Raw genomic sequence first — 23304 nt, 5'->3', positions numbered from 1 at the left:
CCCCCCCCCGGGAGTGTGTTGTCCATTGATAGGGTGGTGGGTGCCTGGAACTCGCTGCTGGGGGAGGGAGTGGAAGCGGATACGATAGTGAGTTTTAAGGGGCATCTGGACAAATCCATGAATAGGATGGGAATAGAGGGATATGGTCCCCGGAAGGGTAGGGGGTTTAGTTCATTCGGGGCAGCATGGTCAGTGCAGGCTTGGAGGGGCCGAAGGGCCTGTTCCTGTGCTGGAATTTTCTTTGTTCTTTGTTCTTCTGTATCTCTCCCCTCTCACCTTAAACCTCTGCCCTCTAGTTTTAGACTCCCCTACCTTTGGGAAAAGATATTGACTATCGAGCTGATCTGTGCCCCTCATTATTTTACAGACCTCTATTAGATCACCCCTCAGCCTCCTACACTCCAGAGAAAAAAGTCCCAGTCTATCCAGCCTCAAACCATCAAGTCCCAGTATATCCTAGTAAATCTTTTCTGCACTCTTTCTAGTTTAATAATATCCTTTCTATAATAGGGTGACCAGAACTGGACACAGTATTCCAAGTGTGGCCTTACTAATGTCTTGTACAACTGTTTTTTGTTCTTTGACACTGACACAGTGGGTTAACACTGCTGTCTCACAGCGCCAGGGACCCGGGTTCGATTCCCGGGGACACGGTGACACAGTGGGTTAACACTGCTGTCTCACAGAGCCAGGGACCCGGGTTCGATTCCCGGGGGCACGGTGACACAGTGGGTTAACACTGCTGTCTCACAGCGCCAGGGACCCGGGTTCGATTCCCGGGGACACGGTGACACAGTGGGTTAACACTGCTGTCTCACAGCGCCAGGGACCCGGGTTCGATTCCCGGGGACACGGTGACACAGTGGGTTAACACTGCTGCCTCACAGAGCCAGGGACCCGGGTTCGATTCCCGGGGACACGGTGACACAGTGGGTTAACACTGCTGTCTCACAGCGCCAGGGACCCGGGTTCGATTCCCGGGGACACGGTGACACAGTGGGTTAACACTGCTGTCTCACAGCGCCAGGGACCCGGGTTCGATTCCCGGGGACACGGTGACACAGTGGGTTAACACTGCTGTCTCACAGCGCCAGGGACCCAGGTTCGATTCCCGGGGGCATGGTGACACAGTGGGTTAACACTGCTGTCTCACAGAGCCAGGGACCCGGGTTCGATTCCCGGGGGCACGGTGACACAGTGGGTTAACACTGCTGCCTCACAGCGCCAGGGACCCGGGTTCGATTCCCGGGGGGCACGGTGACACAGTGAGTTAGCACTGCTGTCTCACAGAGCCAGGGACCTGGGTTCGATTCCCGGGGGCACGGTGACACAGTGGGTTAGCACTGCTGTCTCACAGAGCCAGGGACCTGGGTTCGATTCCCGGGGGGCACGGTGACACAGTGGGTTAGCACTGCTGTCTCACAGAGCCAGGGACCTGGGTTCGATTCCCGGGGGCACGGTGACACAGTGGGTTAACACTGCTGCCTCACAGCGCCAGGGACCCGGGTTCGATTCCCAGCTTGGGTCACTGTCTGTGTGGAGTCTGCACATTCAACCCGTGTCTGCGTGGGTTTCCTCCGGGTGCTCCGGTTTCCTCCCACAGTCTGAAAGATGTGCTGGTTCGGTGGCTTGGCTGTGCTAAATTCTCCCTCAGTGTAACCCGAACAGGCGCTGGAGTGTGGTGACTAGGGGAATTTCACAGTAACTTCATTGCAGTGTTAATGTAAGCCAACCTGTGACAGTGAGAAATAAACTTAAAATTTGAAACATAGAAACTAGAAGCAGGAGGAGGCCATTCAGCCCTTCCAATCTGCTCCACCCTTCATCACCATCATGGCTGATCATCCAGTTAAATATCCTGATTTCCCCCCCCACTTACCCCCAATATCCCTCGATCCCTTTAGCCCCAAGAGTGATATCTAATTCCTTCCTGAAATCACACAACGTTTTGGCCTCAACTACTTTCTGTGGGAGTGAATTCCACCGCTCTCTGGGTGAAGAAATTTCCCCTCACCTCAGTTCTAAAAGGTTTACCCCGAATCCACAGACTATTTGATTTGATTTATTATTGTCATGTGTTAACATACAGTGAAAAGTATTGTTTCTTGCGCGCTTTCCAGACAAAGCATACCGTTCATAGAGAAGGAAAGGAGAGGGTGCAGAATGTGGTGTTACAGTCACAGTGAGGGTGTAGCGAAACATCAACTTAATGCGAGGTAGGTCCATTCAAAAGTCTGACATCAGCAGGGAAGAAGCTGTTCTTGAGTCAGTCGGTACGTGACCTCAGAATTCTGTATCTTTTTCCCAACAGAAGAGAGAATGTCCGGGGTGTGTGGGGTCCGTAATTATACCGGCTGCTTTTCCCCGGGACAGCGGGAAGTGTAGACAGAGTCAATGGATGGGAGGCTGGTTTGTGTGATGGATTGGGCTACATTCACAACCTTTTGTAGTTCCTTGCATCTTGGGCAGAGCAGGAGCCCAGACCAAGCTGTCACCCCCTGATTCTGGATTCCCCCACACCATCAGGAACATTCTTTCTGAATCTACGCTGTCTAACCCAGTTCAAATTTTAAGGATTTCTATGAGATCCCCTCTCACTCTTCTAAACTCCAGTGAATATAATCCTAAAACACTTAGTCTCTCCTCATATGACAGACCTGTTACCCCAGGAATCAGTTATACAGTCACAGACCTGTCCCCACCAGTACTGTACCCCAGTGTTATACAGCGACAGACCCGTCCCCACCAGTACTGTACCCCAGTGTTATACAGAGACAGACCCGTCCCCACCAGTACTGTACCCCAGTGTTATACAGTGACAGCCCCATCCCCACCAGTACTGTACCCCAGTGTTATACAGTGACAGACCCATCCCCACCAGTACTGTACCCCAGTGTTATACAGAGACAGACCCGTCCCCACCAGTACTGTACCCCAGTGTTATACAGTGACAGACCCGTCCCCACCAGTACTGTACCCCAGTGTTATACAGAGACAGACCCGTCCCCACCAGTACTGTACCCCAGTGTTATACAGTGACAGCCCCATCCCCACCAGTACTGTACCCCAGTGTTATACAGTGACAGCCCCATCCCCACCAGTACTGTACCCCAGTGTTATACAGTGACAGACCCGTCCCCACCAGTACTGTACCCCAGTGTTATACAGTGACAGCCCCATCCCCACCAGTACTGTACCCCAGTGTTATACAGTGACAGCCCCATCCCCACCAGTACTGTACCCCAGTGTTATACAGTGACAGACCCGTCCCCACCAGTACTGTCCCCCAGTGTTATACAGTCACAGACCCATCCCCACCAGTACTGTACCCCAGTGTTATACAGTCACAGACCCATCCCCACCAGTACTGTACCCAGTGTTATACAGTGACAGACCCGTCCCCACCAGTACTGTACCCCAGTGTTATACAGCGACAGACCCATCCCCACCAGTACTGTACCCCAGTGTTATACAGTGACAGACCCGTCCCCACCAGTACTGTACCCCAGTGTTATACAGGGACAGACCTGTCCCCACCAGTACTGTACCCCAGTGTTATACAGTGACAGACCCATCCCCACCAGTACTGTACCCCAGTGTTATACAGGGACAGACCCGTCCCCACCAGTACTGTACCCCAGTGTTATACAGCGACAGACCCATCCCCACCAGTACTGTACCCCAGTGTTATACAGCAACAGACCCGTCCCCACCAGTACTGTACCCCAGTGTTATACAGTGACAGACCCGTCCCCACCAGTACTGTACCCCAGTGTTATACAGCGACAGACCCGTCCCCACCAGTACTGTACCCCAGTGTTATACAGCGACAGACCCGTCCCCACCAGTACTGTACCCCAGTGTTATACAGCGACAGACCCGTCCCCACCAGTACTGTACCCCAGTGTTATACAGTGACAGACCCGTCCCCACCAGTACTGTACCCCAGTGTTATACAGCGACAGACCCGTCCCCACCAGTACTGTACCCCAGTGTTATACAGCGACAGACCCGTCCCCACCAGTACTGTACCCCAGTGTTATACAGTGACAGACCCGTCCCCACCAGTACTGTACCCCAGTGTTATACAGTGACAGACCCGTCCCCACGAGTACTGTACCCCAGTGTTATACAGTGACAGACCCATCCCCACCAGTACTGTACCCCAGTGTTATACAGTGACAGACCCGTCCCCACCAGTACTGTACCCCAGTGTTATACAGTGACAGACCCATCCCCACCAGTACTGTACCCCAGTGTTATACAGTCACAGACCTGTCCCCACCAGTACTGTACCCCAGTGTTATACAGTGACAGACCCATCCCCACCAGTACTGTACCCCAGTGTTATACAGTCACAGACCTGTCCCCACCAGTACTGTACCCCAGTGTTATACAGTGACAGACCCGTCCCCACCAGTACTGTACCCCAGTGTTATACAGCAACAGACCCATCCCCATCAGTACTGTACCCCAGTGTTATACAGTGACAGACCCATCCCCACCAGTACTGTACCCCAGTGTTATACAGTGACAGACCCATCCCCACCAGTACTGTACCCCAGTGTTATACAGTGACAGACCCGTCCCCACCAGTACTGTACCCCAGTGTTATACAGGGACAGACCTGTCCCCACCAGTACTGTACCCCAGTGTTATACAGTGACAGACCCATCCCCACCAGTACTGTACCCCAGTGTTATACAGGGACAGACCTGTCCCCACCAGTACTGTACCCCAGTGTTATACAGCGACAGACCCATCCCCACCAGTACTGTACCCCAGTGTTATACAGCAACAGACCCATCCCCACCAGTACTGTACCCCAGTGTTATACAGTGACAGACCCGTCCCCACCAGTACTGTACCCCAGTGTTATACAGGGACAGACCTGTCCCCACCAGTACTGTACCCCAGTGTTATACAGTGACAGACCCATCCCCACCAGTACTGTACCCCAGTGTTATACAGCGACAGACCCGCCCCCACCAGTACTGTACCCCAGTGTTATACAGCGACAGACCCGTCCCCACCAGTACTGTACCCCAGTGTTATACAGCGACAGACCCGTCCCCACCAGTACTGTACCCCAGTGTTATACAGTGACAGACCCATCCCCACCAGTACTGTACCCCAGTGTTATACAGCGACAGACCCGCCCCCACCAGTACTGTACCCCAGTGTTATACAGCGACAGACCCGTCCCCCTGTACCCCAGTGTTATACAGTGACAGACCCGTCCCCACCAGTACTGTACCCCAGTGTTATACAGTGACAGACCCGTCCCCACCAGTACTGTACCCCAGTGTTATACAGTGACAGACCCGTCCCCCTGTACCCCAGTGTTATACAGTGACAGACCCGTCCCCACCAGTACTGTACCCCAGTGTTATACAGTGACAGACCCGTCCCCACCAGTACTGTACCCCAGTGTTATACAGTGACAGACCCGTCCCCACCAGTACTGTACCCCAGTGTTATACAGTGACAGACCCGTCCCCCTGTACCCCAGTGTTATACAGTGACAGACCCGTCCCCGATGGTACACTGTGTGCAGCATTGTGAGGAGGCCACCTCTCCCTTCTCTGTGTTGACCTTTTAAATCCTCCTCCGTCCGTAAGAGAGAAGAAACAGGAAACTTTTGTTTGATTTATTTGTGGAGCGCGCAATCGTCTGCAGGGTAGGGCCAGAGCTGACTGAAACTCACTTGGCCTGTTTAACCGAAACTCTCTCAGACTCTGTCGCTCCCAGATAACAGCCCAAGTGGCAGCAATGTGGGAGCGGTGAGGCACCAGACCCTATCACCCTGCTGGATCCTCCTCAGTAAAAAGTCTGACAACACCAGGTTTTAATCCAACCGATTTATTTGATAGTAAACGCACAAGCTTTCGGGGTTAGTCCCTTCGTCAGGTGAATGGAGAGTTCTGGCCTCAGACAGAGCATATAAAGCACAGACAGTTTAGAGATTACTGATTAGAATGCGAATCCTTACACCTAACCTGCTGTTCAAGACCTGAAGTGGTTGACAATGTGAGTGGTAGGAGCACTGATCACAGGTTAAAGAGATGTGTATTGTCTCCAGACAGTACAGTAAGTGAGGTTTTGCAAACCCAGGCAAGTCACGGGGGTTACAGTGTTCGCCAACAGGAAGGGAACAGTCTTGCCTGGTGATTGTCGAGCTGTTGGCGAACACTTCAGTGGTCACGGGCATTCAGCCTCTGACCTTCGGGTAAGCGTTCTCCAAGGCGGCCTTCACAACACACGACAGCGCAGAGTCGCTGAACAGAGACTGATAGCCAAGTTCCGCACACATGAGGACGGTCTCAACAGGGATCTTGGGTTCATGTCGCGCTATCTGTAACCCCCGTGACTTGCCTGGGTTTGCAAAACCTCACTTACTGTACTGTCTGGAGACAATACACATCTCTGTAACCTGTGATCAGTGCTCCTTCCACTCACATTGTCAGCCACTTCAGGTCTTGAACAGCAGGTTAGGTGTAAGGATTCGCATTCTAATCAGTAATCTCTAAACAGTCTGTGCTTTATATGCTCTGTCTGAGGCCAGAACTCTCCATTCACCTGACGAAGGGACTAACCCCGAAAGCTTGTGCGTTTACTATCAAATAAATCGGTTGGATTAAAACCTGGTGTTGTCAGACTTTTTACTGTGTTACGCCAGTCCAACGCCGGCATACCCACATCGGAACCTCCTCCAGCAGCTGAACTGACTCTAGAACCTGCTTACGTATTGTAGGTAGTTGTGGGCGACACAGCGGGTTAGTACTGCTATCTCAGAGACCCGGGTTCGATTCCCGGGGACACGGTGACACAGTGGGTTAACACTGCTATCTCACAGTGCCAGGGACCCGGGTTCGATTCCCGGGGGCACGGTGACACAGTGGGTTAACACTGCTGTCTCACAGAGCCAGGGACCCGGGTTCAATTCCCGGGGACACGGTGACACAGTGGTTTAACACTGCTGCCTCACAGAGCCAGGGACCCGGGTTCGATTCCCGGGGACACGGTGACACAGTGGGTTAACACTGCTGCCTCACAGTGCCAGGGACCCGGGTTTGATTCCCGGGGACACGGTGACACAGTGGGTTAACACTGCTGTCTCACAGCGCCAGGGACCTGGGTTCGATTCCCGGGGGCACGGTGACACAGTGGGTTAACACTGCTGTCTCACAGCGCCAGGGACCCGGGTTTGATTCCCGGGGGCACGGTGACACAGTGGGTTAACACTGCTGTCTCACAGCGCCAGGGACCCGGGTTCGATTCCCGGGGACACGGTGACACAGTGGGTTAACACTGCTGTCTCACAGCGCCAGGGACCCGGGTTCGATTCCCGGGGACACGGTGACACAGTGGGTTAACACTGCTGTCTCACAGCACCAGGGACCCGGGTTCGATTCCTGGCTCGGGTCACTGTCTGTGTGGAGTCTGCATGTTCTCCCCATGTCTGCATGGGTTTCCTCCGGGTGCTCCGGTTTCCTCCCACAGTCTGAAAGACGTGCTGGTTCGGGTGCATTGACCTGAACAGATGTTGGAAGATGGCAATGAATGGGATTTCACACCAACTTCATTGCAGTGTTAATGTAAACCTACTTGTGACATTAATAAATAAACTTTAAAGGTTAAACTTCACACAATCTTCTTCACCAACTCCCTACTCCCACCATCTACACTCGCTGATCATCGAATCCCTACAGTGCAGAACGAGACAGCAGTGTTAACCCACTGTGTCACCGTGCCCCCGGGAATCGAACCCGGGTCCCTGGCGCTGTGAGACAGCAGTGTTAACCCACTGTGTCACCGTGTCCCCGGGAATCGAACCCGGGTCCCTGGCGCCGTGAGACAGCAGTGTTAACCCACTGTGTCACCGTGTCCCCGGGAATCGAACCCGGGTCCCTGGCGCTGTGAGGCAGCAGTGTTAACCCACTGTGTCACCGTGCCCCCGGGAATCGAACCCGGGTCCCTGGCGCTGTGAGACAGCAGTGTTAACCCACTGTGTCACCGTGTCCCCGGGAATCGAACCCGGGTCCCTGGCGCTGTGAGACAGCAGTGTTAACCCACTGTGTCACCGTGCCCCCGGGAATCAAACCCGGGTCCCTGGCACTGTGAGACAGCAGTGCTAACCCACTGTGTCACCGTGTCCCCCGGGAATCGAACCCGGGTCCCTGGCTCTGTGAGACAGCAGTGTTAACCCACTGTGTCACCGTGCCCCCGGGAATTGAACCCGGGTCCCTGGCGCTGTGAGACAGCAGTGTTAACCCACTGTGTCACCGTGCTGCTGGGAATCGAACCCGGGTCCCTAGTGCTGTAGCAGTGCTAACCCACAGTGTCACCGTGCCCCCGGGAATCGAACCCGGGTCCCCGGCGCTGTGAGGCAGCAGTGCTAACCCACTGTGTCACCGTGCCCCCGGGAATCGAACCCGGGTCCCCGGCGCTGTGAGGCAGCAGTGCTAACCCACTGTGTCACCGTGCCCCCGGGAATCGAACCCGGGTCCCTGGCGCTGTGAGGCAGCAGTGTTAACCCACTGTGTCACCGTGCCCCCGGGGAATCGAACCCAGGTCCCTGGTGCTGTGAGACAGCAGTGTTAACCCACTGTGTCACCGTGCCCCCGGGAATCGAACCCGGGTCCCTGGCGCTGTGAGACAGCAGTGTTAACCCACTGTGTCACCGTGCCCCCGGGAATCGAACCCGGGTCCCTGGCGCTGTGAGACAGCAGTGTTAACCCACTGTGTCACCGTGCCCCCGGGAATCGAACCCGGGTCCCTGGCGCTGTGAGGCAGCAGTGTTAACCCACTGTGTCACCGTGCCCCCGGGAATCGAACCCGGGTCCCTGGCTCTGTGAGACAGCAGTGTTAACCCACTGTGTCACCGTGCCCCCGGGAATCGAACCCGGGTCCCTGGCTCTGTGAGACAGCAGTGTTAACCCACTGTGTCACCGTGCCCCCGGGAATCGAACCCGGGTCCCTGGCGCTGTGAGACAGCAGTGTTAACCCACTGTGTCACTGTGCCCCCGGGAATTGAACCCGGGTCCCTGGCGCTGTGAGACAGCAGTGTTAACCCACTGTGTCACCGTGCTGCCTATAGATACAAGGTGCAGTAGAATGTCGGCGGGGTGGAGGTGTAAGATGTGGGTAACTGAAGTTTGAGAAAATTCTCCCTTCTCGCTGAGACAGTTTTAAATTAAAACCAGAATCAAAAATTAATTCATCACCAGAGGACTGGGAAGAGGAGGAGGCCATTCAGCCCCTTGGGTCTTGTGTGGAACAGTGGTATGGCACAGTGGGTTAGCACTGCTGCCTCACAGGACCCGGGTTCGATTCCCGGCTTGGGTCACTGTCTGTGTGGAGTCTGCATGTTCTCCCCATGTCTGTGTGGGTTTCCTCCGGGTGCTCCGGTTTCCTCCCACAGTCTGAAAGACGTGTGGGTTCGGGTACATTGACACGAACAGGCCCCGGAGTGTGAGTGACTCGGGGATTTTCACAGTACCTTCATTGCAGTGTTAATGTAAACCTTACTTGTGACTAATAAATAAATAAACTTTATCCTGTGAGTAACACTGAAGCCCTTGATCCGGCTTAGCAAAGCTTGTTGAGGGAGTGTCAACGACAGACATACTTTGAAGGGTTCTCTCTCTCCCTGTCCAGACTCTGAAAACCGATATATCATTTGAACTTCCTCCTAGCTCTGTCACCCGCCTATTTTCGCTTCCCACTGCGCGGGCAAGGCATACCGGATGGAGTTGCGCAGTGCCACGCGTGTTTCCACATGTCCCAGGCACACACCAGAGTGTCTGGGGCCTGTGTCAGATTGCTGTTGGCACGAATGAGTCAGAACTGGGAACATCAGGGCAGAGAGAGAGAGAGAGAGACGGGGGGATGGGGCAACAGAGAGAGAGAGAGATGGGGAATGGGGTAACAGAGAGAGAGAGACATGGGGAATGGGGCAACAGAGAGACAGAGATCGGGGATGGGGCAACAGAGAGAGAGAGAGAGATGGGGAATGGGGCAACAGAGAGAGAGACAGGGGGAATGGGGCAACAGAGAGAGAGAGATGGGGAATGGGGCAACAGAGAGAGAGAGATGGGGAATGGGGCAACAGAGAGAGAGAGAGACATGGGGAATGGGGCAACAGAGAGAGAGAGATGGGGAATGGGGCAACAGAGAGAGAGAGATGGGGAATGGGGCAACAGAGAGAGAGAGATGGGGAATGGGGCAACAGAGAGAGAGAGAGACAGGGGGAATGGGGCAACAGAGAGAGAGAGACATGGGGAATGGGGCAACAGAGAGACAGAGATCGGGGATGGGGCAACAGAGAGAGAGAGATGGGGAATGGGGCAACAGAGAGAGAGAGACATGGGGAATGGGGCAACAGAGAGAGAGAGACATGGGGAATGGGGCAACAGAGAGACAGAGATCGGGGATGGGGCAACAGAGAGAGAGAGAGATGGGGAATGGGGCAACAGAGAGAGAGAGAGACATGGGGAATGGGGCAACAGAGAGAGAGAGATGGGGAATGGGGCAAAAGAGAGAGAGAGAGACATGGGGAATGGGGCAACAGAGAGAGAGAGAGACATGGGGAATGGGGCAACAGAGAGAGAGACATGGGGAATGGGGCAACAGAGAGAGAGACATGGGGAATGGGGCAACAGAGAGAGAGAGAGACATGGGGAATGGGGCAACAGAGAGACAGAGATGGGGGATGGGGCAACAGAGAGAGAGAGATGGGGAATGGGGCAACAGAGAGAGAGACATGGGGAATGGGGCAACAGAGAGACAGAGATGGGGGATGGGGCAACAGAGAGAGAGAGAGAGACATGGGGAATGGGGCAACAGAGAGACAGAGATGGGGGATGGGGCAACAGAGAGAGAGAGAGACATGGGGGATGGGGCAACAGAGAGACAGAGATGGGGAATGGGGCAACAGAGAGAGAGAGAGACATGGGGGATGGGGCAACAGAGAGAGAGAGATGGGGGATGGAAGAAGGAGGAGAGAGAGAAAGATGGAGAAAGGGGAAGAGAGAGAGAGAGAATTGGTGAGGTAGAGAAAGGGGAGAGAGAGATGTAGGATGAGGGAGAGAGAGGGAGAGAGATGGTGAGAAGGGGAAAGAGGGCGAGAAAGAGAAAGATGGTGGGATGGGGAAAAAGGAGTGAGATAGAAGAAGAGAGAGATGGGGAAAAGTGGGGGAGAGAGAGATGGCAGAATGGGGAAGAGAGAGAGAGAGAAGGGGATGGAGAGAAAGCGGGGGAACAAAAGAGACAGGGGGGAATTGGGCTGGCAAAATAGAGATAGGGTAAGGGGTGAAGACAGAGAAAGGTGGGAGTTAGGGCAAGAGACAGGGAGGGGAGAGGGAGAAGGGGTGAGGAAGAGACGGGGATGGGGACAGAGGGAGTGAGAGAGAGAGAGAGAGAGGAGGCCTGAGAGTGCGGGAAGGCAAGATGGGAACAGAGGGGAGAGAGAGAGGGAGAAGAGGGATGAGGGAGCAGAGAGAGAGGTGAGTGGAGAAATGAGAGAGGGAGAAAAGGAGGAGTTGGGGGGGGGGGAAGGAAGAGGATCTGGAAGCATCTTCAGCAAGGGGAGGGAGAAGAGGAATCAAATCCCATTAAAACATTCCTGAATATTCAGAGTAACACTGGGCCTGAGGGGGGGGGAGAGTAACACTGGGCCTGAGGGGGGGGGAGAGAGTAACACTGGGCCTGAGGGGGGGGGATTATAATCTACAGTGTACGGGGGGGGGGGGAGAGTAACACTGGGCCTGAGGGGGGGGGGGATTATAATCTACAGTGTACGGGGGGGGGGGAGAGTAACACTGGGCCTGAGGGGGGGGGATTATAATCTACAGTGTACGGGGGGGGGGGGAGAGTAACACTGGGCCTGAGGGGGGGGGATTATAATCTACAGTGTACGGGGGGGGGGGGAGAGTAACACTGGGCCTGAGGGGGGGGGGGGTTTATCTACAGTGTACGGGGGGGGAGAGAGTAACACTGGGCCTGAGGGGGGGGGATTATAATCTACAGTGTACAGGGGGGGGGGGGGGGGAGAGTAACACTGGGCCTGAGGGGGGGTGATTATAATCTACAGTGTACGGGGGGGGAGAGTAACACTGGGCCTGAGGGGGGGGGGATTATAATCTACAGTGTACGGGAGGGGGGGAGAGTAACACTGGGCCTGAGTGGGGGGGGGATTATAATCTACAGTGTACGGGGGGGGGGGGAGAGTAACACTGGGCCTGAGGGGGGGGGATTATAATCTACAGTGTACGGGGGGGGGGGGAGAGTAACACTGGGCCTGAGGGGGGGGGATTATAATCTACAGTGTACGGGGGGGGGGGGGGAGAGTAACACTGGGCCTGAGGGGGGGGGATTATAATCTACAGTGTACGGGGGGGGGGGAGAGTAACACTGGGCCTGAGGGGGGGGGGGTTTATCTACAGTGTACGGGGGGGGAGAGAGTAACACTGGGCCTGAGGGGGGGGGATTATAATCTACAGTGTACAGGGGGGGGGGGGGGGGAGAGTAACACTGGGCCTGAGGGGGGGGTGAGAGTAACACTGGGCCTGAGGGGGGGTGATTATAATCTACAGTGTACGGGGGGGGAGAGTAACACTGGGCCTGAGGGGGGGGGGGATTATAATCTACAGTGTACGGGAGGGGGGGAGAGTAACACTGGGCCTGAGTGGGGGGGGGATTATAATCTACAGTGTACCGGGGGGGGGGGAGAGTAACACTGGGCCTGAGGGGGGGGGGATTATAATCTACAGTGTACCGGGGGGGGGGAGAGTAACACTGGGCCTGAGGGGGGGGGGGATTATAATCTACAGTGTACGGGGGGGGAGTAACACTGGGCCTGAGGGGGGGGGATTATAATCTACAGTGTACGGGGGGGGGGGAGAGTAACACTGGGCCTGAGGGGGGGGTGAGAGTAACACTGGGCCTGAGGGGGGGTGATTATAATCTACAGTGTACGGGGGGGAGAGTAACACTGGGCCTGAGGGGGGGGGGGATTATAATCTACAGTGTACGGGAGGGGGGGAGAGTAACACTGGGCCTGAGTGGGGGGGGGATTATAATCTACAGTGTACCGGGGGGGGGGGAGAGTAACACTGGGCCTGAGGGGGGGGGGATTATAATCTACAGTGTACCGGGGGGGGGGAGAGTAACACTGGGCCTGAGGGGGGGGGGGATTATAATCTACAGTGTACGGGGGGGGAGTAACACTGGGCCTGAGGGGGGGGATTATAATCTACAGTGTACGGGGGGGGGGGAGAGTAACACTGGGCCTGAGGGGGGGGGGATTATAATCTACAGTGTACGGGGGGGGAGAGTAACACTGGGCCTGAGGGGGGGGGGATTATAATCTACAGTGTACAGGGGAGGGGGGGGAGAGTAACACTGGGCCTGAGGGGGGGGGTTTATCTACAGTGTACGGTGGGGGGGGAGAGTAACACTGGGCCTGAGGGGGGGAGTTTATCTACAGTGTACGGGGTGGGGGGAGAGTAACACTGGGCCTGAGGGGGGGGGGGTTTATCTACAGTGTACGGGGGGGGGGGGAGAGTAACACTGGGCCTGAGGGGGGGGGGGTTTATCTACAGTGTACGGGGGGGGGGGGAGAGTAACACTGGGCCTGAGGGGGGGGGGTTTATCTACAGTGTACGGGGGGGGGGGAGAGTAACACTGGGCCTGAGGGGGGGGGGTTTATCTACAGTGTACGGGGGGGGGGAGAGTAACACTGGGCCTGAGGGGGGGGGGTTTATCTACAGTGTACGGTGGGGGGGAGAGTAACACTGGGCCTGAGGGGGGGGGGTTTATCTACAGTGTACGGGGGGGGGGGGGAGAGTAACACTGGGCCTGAGGGGGGGGGGGGTTTATCTACAGTGTACGGGGGGGGGGAGAGTAACACTGGGCCTGAGGGGGGGGGGTTTATCTACAGTGTACGGTGGGGGGGAGAGTAACACTGGGCCTGAGGGGGGGGGGTTTATCTACAGTGTACGGGGGGGGGGGGAGAGTAACACTGGGCCTGAGGGGGGGGGGGGTTTATCTACAGTGTACGGGGGGGGGGAGAGTAACACTGGGCCTGAGGGGGGGGGTTTATCTACAGTGTACGGTGGGGGGGGAGAGTAACACTGGGCCTGAGGGGGGGGGTTTATCTGCAGTGTACGGTGGGGGGGGAGAGTAACACTGGGCCTGAGGGGGGGGGGGTTTATCTACAGTGTACGGGGTGGGGGGAGAGTAACACTGGGCCTGAGGGGGGGGGGGTTTATCTACAGTGTACGGGGGGGGGGGGGAGAGTAACACTGGGCCTGAGGGGGGGGGGGTTTATCTACAGTGTACGGGGTGGGGGGAGAGTAACACTGGGCCTGAGGGGGGGGGGGGTTTATCTACAGTGTACGGGGCGGGGGGAGAGTAACACTGGGCCTGAGGGGGGGGGGGGTTTATCTACAGTGTACGGCGGTGGGGGGGGTGGGAGATTTCCCGTTCCGAATGGATTGACTTCACTCCAGCGTCTCTTTGCATCAGTTGCTTGCTGCAGTGGAGTTCGATGAATCCGGGAGAATTTGTCTAAAGCACGATATTAATTTTGACTGAAGCGTTCGTGAGGGCAGGAGTTTGGGAGGAAGGGCTAGTATAAACCCCCAGCATGGGGCTGAATGGCCTGTTTCCGTGCAGTGTGAGAGATACTCGCTGCGCACAGTTCCCAGCTGCTGTGTTCAGTTGCAACTGCTATAACCCAGGGATGGCACGGTGACACAGTGCTTAGCTGTGTTACCCGGGTTCGATTCCCAGCTTGGGTCACTGTCTGTGCGGAGTCTGCACGTTCTCCCCGTGTCTGCTTGGGTTTCCTCCGGGTACTCCAGTTTCCTCCCACAGTCTGAAAGATGTGCGGGTTAGGTGGATTGGCTATGCTAAATTGCCCCTTAGAGTCCAAAGATGTGTAGGTTATGTGGATTGGCCACGCTAAATTGCCCCTTAGTGTCCAAAGCTGTGCGGGTTAGGGTGGATTGGACATGCTAAATTGTCCCTTAGTGTCCAAAGATGTGCAGGTTAGGTGGATTGGCCATGCTAAATTGTCCCTTAGTGTCCAAAGATGTGCAGGTTAGGGTAGATTGGCCATGCTAAATTGTCCCTTAGTGTCCAGAGATGTGCAGGTTAGGTGGATTGGCCATGCTAAATTGTCCCTTAGTGTCGGGGTATTAGTTAGGGTAAATACATGGGATTACAGGAATAGGGCCTGGGTGGGACTGTGGTCAGTGCAGACTCGATGAGCCAAATGGCCTCCTTCTGCACAGTGGGGATTCTGTGATTTGGTTGAGTAAGGGGGAGGAAACAAAGACTGTTGTGAGAGAATGAACCTCCTTCCGTTCCTGGGATAGTTCAGGCTGGGAACGGGAGAGGGCCTGGAATGTGGAAATGTGACACCTTGTGGCAGAACCCCAAACTACATGGGCTGGAGCAATTTATTTAACTGTAAAACCCCTACAGTGCAGAGGGAGGCCATTCAGCCCATTGAGTCTGCACTGACTCTCTGATAGAATATCTTAGCCAGGCCCAATCCCTGACTTATCCCCGTAACCCCACACATTTAGCATGGCCAATCCACCTAACCCACACGTCGTTCCTCCTTTGGGAGGAAACTGGAGCACCTGGAGGAAACCCACGCAGACACGGGGAGAACATGCAAACTCCACACAGACAGTGACCCGAGCCAGGAATCGAACCTGGATCCCTGGTGCTGAGAGGCAGCGTGCTGCCCATTTCCCAGGCCTTTCCCTGCTGCCCTTCTTAAACAAAGGCATAATGTTTACCACCCTCCAATCTTCAGGCACCTCTCCTGTACCTATCGATGATTCAAATCTCTCAGTTATAGGGGACCTACAATTTCCTCCCCATCCTCCCACAGTGTCCTGGAATATACTTCATCGGGTCCTGGTGATTTATCTGCCGTGATGCACTTTAAGACATCCAGCACCACCTCCTCTGTTACATGCACATTCCTCTAGACATCACTATTTATTTCCCCAAGTTCCCAAACATGCATACCCTGGGGATGGGGCAATGCAAGCTTGCATTCCCACCTGGCTTTGTATTGTGAACACAGTAAGGAGTCTCAGAACACCGGGTTAAAGTCCAACAGGTTTATTTGGCAGCACGAGCTTTCGGAGACTCGTTCCTTCATCAGGTGAGTGGGAGTTCAGTTCACAAACAGGGTATATAAAGACACAAACTCAATTTACAGAATAATGGTTGGAATGTGAGTCTTTACAGGTAATCAAGTCTTAAAGGTGCAGACAGTGTGAGTGGAGAGAGAGTTAAGCACAGGTTAAAGAGATGTGTATTGTCTCCAGACAGGACAGTGAGATTTTACAAACCCAGGCAAGTCATGGGGGTTACAGATAGTGTGACATGAACCCAAGATCCCGGTTGAGGCCGTCCTCGCGTGTAGTGTGAGCGAACCCTTTGTCAGCCTCTGTCAAAGTTGTGAGTGTAGATTGTGAAGTGGCCAGCTCTTGCTCACGGTCCATGCTACTCTGTCTCCCCAGTCCTCCTGTTGCAGCCCATCGACGATGCCAACATGGAGGGCAACACGCTGAAAATCACGGACTTTGGCCTGGCCCGGGAGTGGCACAAGACCACGAAGATGAGCACAGCGGGCACCTACGCCTGGATGGCCCCGGAAGTCATCAAAACATCTACCTTTTCAAAAGGAAGCGATGTGTGGAGGTGAGATATTGGCGCCTGTTGCTCGTGAAACCACCCCCGCAGTTGTTGTAAGTCTAGGGGAGGTGACAGCCTAGTGGTATAATCGCTAGACTATTAATCCAGAAACTCAGCTAATGTTCCGGGGGGACCCGGGTTCGAATCCCACCACGGCAGCTAGAGGAATTTGAATTCAATAAAAAATGTCTGGAATTAAGAATCTACTGATGACCCATTGTGGGAAAAACCCATCTGGTTCCCTAATGTCCTTTAGGGAAGAAATTTGGCACAGTCAGTGCACCCTAACCAGCACGTCTCCCACTCTGTGGGAGGAAACCCACGCAGACACGGGGAGAATGTGCAGATTCCGCACAGACAGTGACCCAAGCTGGGAATCAATCCGGCTCCCTGGCACTGTGAGGCAGCAGCACTAACCCACATTGCTACCGTGTCTGCCCCATGAAAGCATTGTGGATTGTTGGAATAACCCACCTAGTTCACTAATGTCCCCTTTAGGGAAGGAAATCTGCCACCTTTACCCCGGTCTGGCCTGATTGAAGGGACATGGACAGGGTGGATAGGCTGTTCCCCTTAGTCAGTTACCAGGGGACACAAGTTAAAAGTGAGGGTGGGAGATTTAGGGGGGATTTGAGGATGAGATTTTTTTACCCAGAGGATAGTGACAGTCTGGAATGTGCTGCCTGGGAGGGTGGTCTCTCTCTCCCCCCTCTGTCTCTCTCTCTCTCTCTGTTCCCCCTCTGTCTCTCTCTCTCTCCCCCCTCTGTCTCTCTCTCTCTCTCTGTCCCCCCTCTGTCTCTCTCTCTCTCTCCTCCCCCCTCTGTCTCTCTCTGTCTCTCTCCCCTCTGTCTCTCTCTCTCTCTCTGTCCCCCCTCTGTCTCTCTCTCTCCCCCCTCTGTCTCTGTCTCTCTCTCTCCCCCCTCTGTCTCTTTCTCTGTCCCCCCTCTGTCTCTCTCTCTCTGTCCCCCCTCTGTCTCTCTCTCTCTCTCTCTCTCCCCCCTCTGTCTCTCTCTCTCTCCCCCCTCTGTCTCTCTCTCTCTCCCCCCTCTGTCTCTCTCTCTCTCCCCCCTCTGTCTCTCTCTCTCTCCCCCCTCTGTCTCTCTCTCTCTCCCCCCCTCTGTCTCTCTCTCTCTCCCCCCTCTGTCTCTCTCTCTCTCCCCCCTCTGTCTCTCTCTCTCTCCCCCCTCTGTCTCTCTCTCTCTCCCCCCTCTGTCTCTCTCTCTCTCCCCCCTCTGTCTCTCTCTCTCTCCCCCCTCTGTCTCTCTCTCTCTCCCCCCTCTGTCTCTCTCTCTCTCCCCCCTCTGTCTCTCTCTCTCTCCCCCCTCTGTCTCTCTCTCTCTCCCCCCTCTGTCTCTCTCTCTCTCCCCCCTCTGTCTCTCTCTCTCTCCCCCCTCTGTCTCTCTCTCTCTCCCCCCTCTGTCTCTCTCTCTCTCCCCCCTCTGTCTCTCTCTCTCTCCCCCCTCTGTCTCTCTCTCTCTCCCCCCTCTGTCTCTCTCTCTCTCCCCCCTCTGTCTCTCTCTCTCTCCCCCTCTGTCTCTCTCTCTCTCCCCCCTCTGTCTCTCTCTCTCTCCCCCCTCTGTCTCTCTCTCTCTCCCCCCTCTGTCTCTCTCTCTCTCCCCCCTCTGTCTCTCTCTCTCTCTCCCCCTCTGTCTCTCTCTCTCTCCCCCCTCTGTCTCTCTCTGTGCTCCCCCTCTGTCTCTCTCTCTCTCTCCCCTCTGTCTCTCTCTCTCTCTCCCCTCTGTCTCTCTCTCTCCCCCCTCTGTCTCTCTCTGTGCTCCCCCTCTGTCTCTCTCTCTCTGTTCCCCCTCTGTCTCTCTCTCTCTGTTCCCCCTCTGTCTCTCTCTCTCTGTTCCCCCTCTGTCTCTCTCTCTCTGTTCCCCCTCTGTCTCTCTCTCTCTCTCTCTCTCCCCTCTGTCTCTCTCTCTCTTTCCCCTCTGTCTCTCTCTCTCTCCCCCGTCTCTCTCTCCCCCTCTGTCTCTCTCTCTCCCCATTTGTCTCTCCCTCTCTCTCTCTCCCCCCTCTGTCTCTCTCTCTCTCTCCCCCTCTGTGTGTCTCTCTCTCTGTCTCTCCCCCGTCCCTCTCTCTCTCTCCCTCCCCCGTGTCTCTTTCTCTCTCTCTCTCTCTCTCTCTCCCCCTCTGTGTGTGTGTCTCTCTCTCCCCCCACCCCCTCTGTGTCTCTTTCTATCTTCCCCCGTCTCTTTCTCTCTCTCCCTCCCCCCTCTGTCTCTGTCTCTCTCTCTCCCCCACCCCCTCTGTGTCTCCTTCTCCCTGCCCCCCTCTGTCCCTCTCTCTCTCTCCCCCCCACCTCCTCTGTGACTCTTTCTCTCTCTCTCTCTCCCTGCCCCCCTCTCTCTCTCCCCTGCACCTCCTCTGTGTCCCTCTCTCTATCCATCCCCCCCACCACTTCCTCTGTGTCTCTGTCTCTCCCCCCACTCTGCCTCACATCCTTTAAAAAGTACCTGGATGAGTATTTGGCGCATCATAACATTCAGGATTATGGGCCAAGGGCTTACAGATGGGATTACATGGGAGTTCAGGTATTTTTGATGTGTCAGTATGGACTCGATGGGCTGAATGGCCTCTTCTGTGTATAATTCTGATTGTACACACGACCCCAGAGCCACAGTAATGTGGTTACCTCTCAGTTGCCCTCTGGAGTGGCCTAGCGAGAGACTCAGTTACATTTCAAGATGGCGGCTCACCCAGCACCTTCTTGAGGGAGATGGGGGGTGGGCCCAGCCAGCGATCACCTGCCCCACGAGTGAATGACAAACAATGTCTGCGTTGTCGATGTACTTACCCCCCCCTCCCCCTTTGTTCTCTCCACAGTTACGGGGTGCTGTTGTGGGAGCTGCTGACAGGGGAGGTCCCCTACAGGGGGATTGATGGGTTGGCAGTTGCCTATGGAGTTGCGGTCAATAAACTCACTCTCCCCATCCCCTCGACGTGCCCAGAACTGTTCGCCCAGCTTATGGCAGGTGAGTGAACCAGGGGCGAACCGGTGCCCAAAGAATCGCACAGTAACTCTGGGTATTCTTTCTTATAACTGCGCACTGTTCCATCATCAGATCGATTACAAGGGCGAGCATGGGTGGAGCTCATGGCCCTAGTGGTATTATCGTTAGACTATTAATCCAGAAACTCAGCTGATGTTCTGGGGGACCCGGGTTCGAATCCCCCCACGGCAGATGGTGGAATTTGAATTCAATAAAAAATATCTGGAATTAAGAATCTACTGATGATCCATTGTGGGAAAAACCCATCTGGTTCCCTTTAGGGAGGGAAATCTGCCGTCCTTACCCCGGTCTGGCCTACATGTGACTCCAGAGACACAGCAATGTGGGAGACTCTCAACTGCCCTCCAAGGGCAACTAGGGATGGGCAATAAATGCTGGCCATTTTAGACTCAACTGGGAATTTCGGCACCATCGGAGGTGTCCTTAATAGGCAAGTTGTTGTTGTAGGTGAACCGGAATCCGGAGGCAGAGAGAAAACGGATTTAAATTCTCACCTTTACCACCCCCCCCCACCACAGAATGCTGGGACGAGGACCCTCACCGCCGGCCCCAGTTCGCCTCCATCTTGGAGCAGCTGACGGCCATTGAGGAGCAGGTGCTGCTGGAGATACCCCAGGAGTCCTTTCACTCCATGCAGGAAGACTGGAAACTGGAGATCCAGGAAATGTTCAACCAGCTCCGCGCCAAGGAGAAGGTACAGGGTGCGGCGGGGGGGCTGGGTGGCACAGTGATTAACCCCTTAGCGCCAGGCACCCGGGGTGGGGGGGGGTGCTGGGTGGCACGGCGCTTAACTTCACAGCGCCAGGGACCCGGCTTCAATTCCCGGCTTGGGTCACTGTCTGTGTGGAGTCTGCACGTTCTCCTCGTGTCTGCGTGGGTTTCCTCTGGGTGCTCCAGTTTCCTCCCCAAAGATGTGTGGGTTAGGTGGATTGGCCATGCTAAATTGCCCCTTAGTGTCCAAAGATGTGTGGGTTAGGTGGATTGGCCATGCTAAATTGCCCCTTAGTGTCCAAAGATGTGCGGGTTAGCAAGATTGGCCATGCCAAATAGCCCCTTAGTGTCAGGGGGGCTAGCAGGGTAAATACATGGGGTTACATGAATAGGGCTTGGGTGGTATTATTGTCAGTGCAAGCTCGATGGGCCAAATGGCCTCTTTCTGCACTGTGGGGATTCTATGATTCTATGCCTGGTTTAGATTTCCACCAATGCTTGGCAATTGATTGTCAGTCACCATCAACTGGTGCATTCTCTCAGGTGACGCCCCTTAACCATCAAAAGAGTCCACTTGCCAACCAAATCCACCCTCAACTCACACAGTGTAAAGTTGTTGATCGCCCCCTGCACTTGCACCCCCTCCCACTGCCGACATTATTATTCTCGCGAATGACCTGATGGGTGCAAGATGGGAAGCTTTGACAGAATGCCCTTTTTGTGAGAGTACGCAGGTTCTGCGTTCCCAAACGGCCATTTGCCATTTCTGGTGAGGAGAAATGTTCAAAGGGAAAAGAAACGCAGTCTTTTTACTTGAAGGTTCTGATGGAGCACCCGGAGGAAACCCACGCAGACACGGGGAGAACGTGCAGACTCCACACAGACAGTGACCCAAGCCGGGAATCGAACCCGGGTCCCTGGCGTCGTGAGGCAGCAGTGCTAACACACTGTGCCACCCACGCTGCCCCGTGTGTGGGCTTGGTAGTGAAGGGAACCTCTGTCCCAGTGTACTCCCATTTTAAGCCCTATTTATTATTGGAGCCAAGGCTGGGTTATGGTGGGAGTGGGTGCCAATCCTGGTAGATTTTGAGAAGGGTGAGGAATTCAGATCATTACCTTGCCCTGGAGTTAATTATTAGACTCATAGACCCCCAGAGTGCAGGAAGAGGCCATTCAGCCCATTGAGTCTGTACTGACTCTCTGCAAGGGCAGTTCTCCCCTCTGCCCTCCCTGTGTCATTGAGTGTCTTTAAGACAGAGATAGATAGGTTCTTGGTTAATAAGGGGATCGGGGGTTGTGGGGAGAATGGGGATGAGAAAAATATCAGCCATGGCAGAGCAGAGGGGCCGAATGGCCTGATTCTGCTCCTGTCTCTTATGGAAGTGTCTGCTGTGAAAGTGTGAATGCTCTCGGTGCCATGATGCAGTTGAAATTCCCGGCAGCACGCACAGTGAGGGATCCGGGACTCCCCTGGGTGAAGGGGGGAGTTAGCAGAGGGTTATGTGTGGGTGTGTGGGTGAGTACGCTGCCTCTCTGTGTTCCAGGAGTTGCTGTGTCGAGAGGAGGAGTTAAAGAGGGCGGCTCTACAGCAGAAATCCCACGAGGAATCCCTTCGGCAGCGGGAACACGCCCTCCTGCAGTGGGAGCGAGATGTCTTTGAGCGGGAGCTGAGTCTCCTCATCTACCAGATGAACGCGGAGAAACCCAATGTCAAGAAGAGGAAAGGAACTTTCAAAAAGAACAAACTGAAAGCTAAAGATGGCCAACGCATCAGCCGGCCAATCGGTCAGTACCCAGCCGCGGGCACCTCCTCCCATTGGTCAGTACCCAGCCGCGGGCACCTCCTCCCATTGGTCAGTACCCAGCCGCGGGCACCTCCTCCCATTGGTCAGTACCCAGCCACGGGCACCTCCTCCCATTGGTCAGTACCCAGCCGCGGGCACCTCCTCCCATTGGTCACTACCCAGCCACGGGCACCTCCTCCCATCGGTCAGTACCCAGCCGCGGGCACCTCCTCCCATTGGTCAGTACCCAGCCGCGGGCACCTCCTCCCATTGGTCAGTACCCAGCCGCGGGCACCTCCTCCCATTGGTCAGTACCCAGCCACGGGCACCTCCTCCCATTGGTCAGTACCCAGCCGCGGGCACCTCCTCCCATTGGTCAGTACCCAGCCACGGGCACCTCCTCCCATTGGTCAGTACCCAGCCACGGGCACCTCCTCCCATCGGTCAGTACCCAGCCGCGGGCACCTCCTCCCATTGGTCAGTACCCAGCCGCGGGCACCTCCTCCCATTGGTCAGTACCCAGCCGCGGGCACCTCCTCCCATTGGTCAGTACCCAGCCGCGGGCACCTCCTCCCATTGGTCAGTACCCGGCCGCGGGCACCTCCTCCCATTGGTCAGCACCCAGCCGCGGGCAACTCCTCCCATTGGTCAGCACCCAGCCGCGGGCAACTCCTCCCATTGGTCAGCACCCAGCCGCGGGCAACTCCTCCCATTGGTCAGTACCCAGCCGTGGGCAGCTTTCCCATTGGTCAGTTCCCAGCCACAGGCAGCTTTCCATTGGTCAGTGTAGAACAGTGAGCTGCATCCAAACCATTCTCAGTCTGTGCATTGGTGCCTAAACAGATGGTTTAATGGTGCCAGTCCCCTGAAAAGATGGTTGAATGGGGACTATCCCTTTAAGAAATGGTTTAATGGGACCTGTCTCTTTAAGAGATGGATAAACGGTCACTGTCTCTTTAAGAGATGGTTTAATGTTGCCTGTCCCTTTTAAGAGATGGTTTAATGGGATCTGTGTCTTTAAGAGATGGTTTAATTGTGACTGTCTCTTTAAGAGATAGTTTAATGGT

At 55.3% G+C, this 23304-nt stretch overlaps 1 protein-coding gene across 1 annotated transcript in view; it reads left to right on the top strand.

The window, feature by feature from the left end:
- Window positions 1-23304, top strand: part of LOC145339216 (mitogen-activated protein kinase kinase kinase 11-like) — a 56570-nt gene that overhangs the window by 19882 nt on the left and 13384 nt on the right. The window contains exons 2-5 of the mRNA XM_080183610.1: window positions 16551-16731; window positions 19555-19703; window positions 20261-20436; window positions 21998-22238. Of these exons, the coding sequence (XP_080039736.1) occupies window positions 16551-16731; window positions 19555-19703; window positions 20261-20436; window positions 21998-22238 (747 nt within the window). The remainder of the gene's footprint in view (window positions 1-16550; window positions 16732-19554; window positions 19704-20260; window positions 20437-21997; window positions 22239-23304) is intronic.

This window comes from Carcharhinus amblyrhynchos, unplaced genomic scaffold (assembly GCF_965287045.1).
Source record: "Carcharhinus amblyrhynchos unplaced genomic scaffold, sCarAmb.v2.hapA chromosome_347, whole genome shotgun sequence".
NCBI lineage: Eukaryota > Metazoa > Chordata > Chondrichthyes > Carcharhiniformes > Carcharhinidae > Carcharhinus > Carcharhinus amblyrhynchos.
This window is presented reverse-complemented; position numbering and strand designations above follow the sequence as displayed.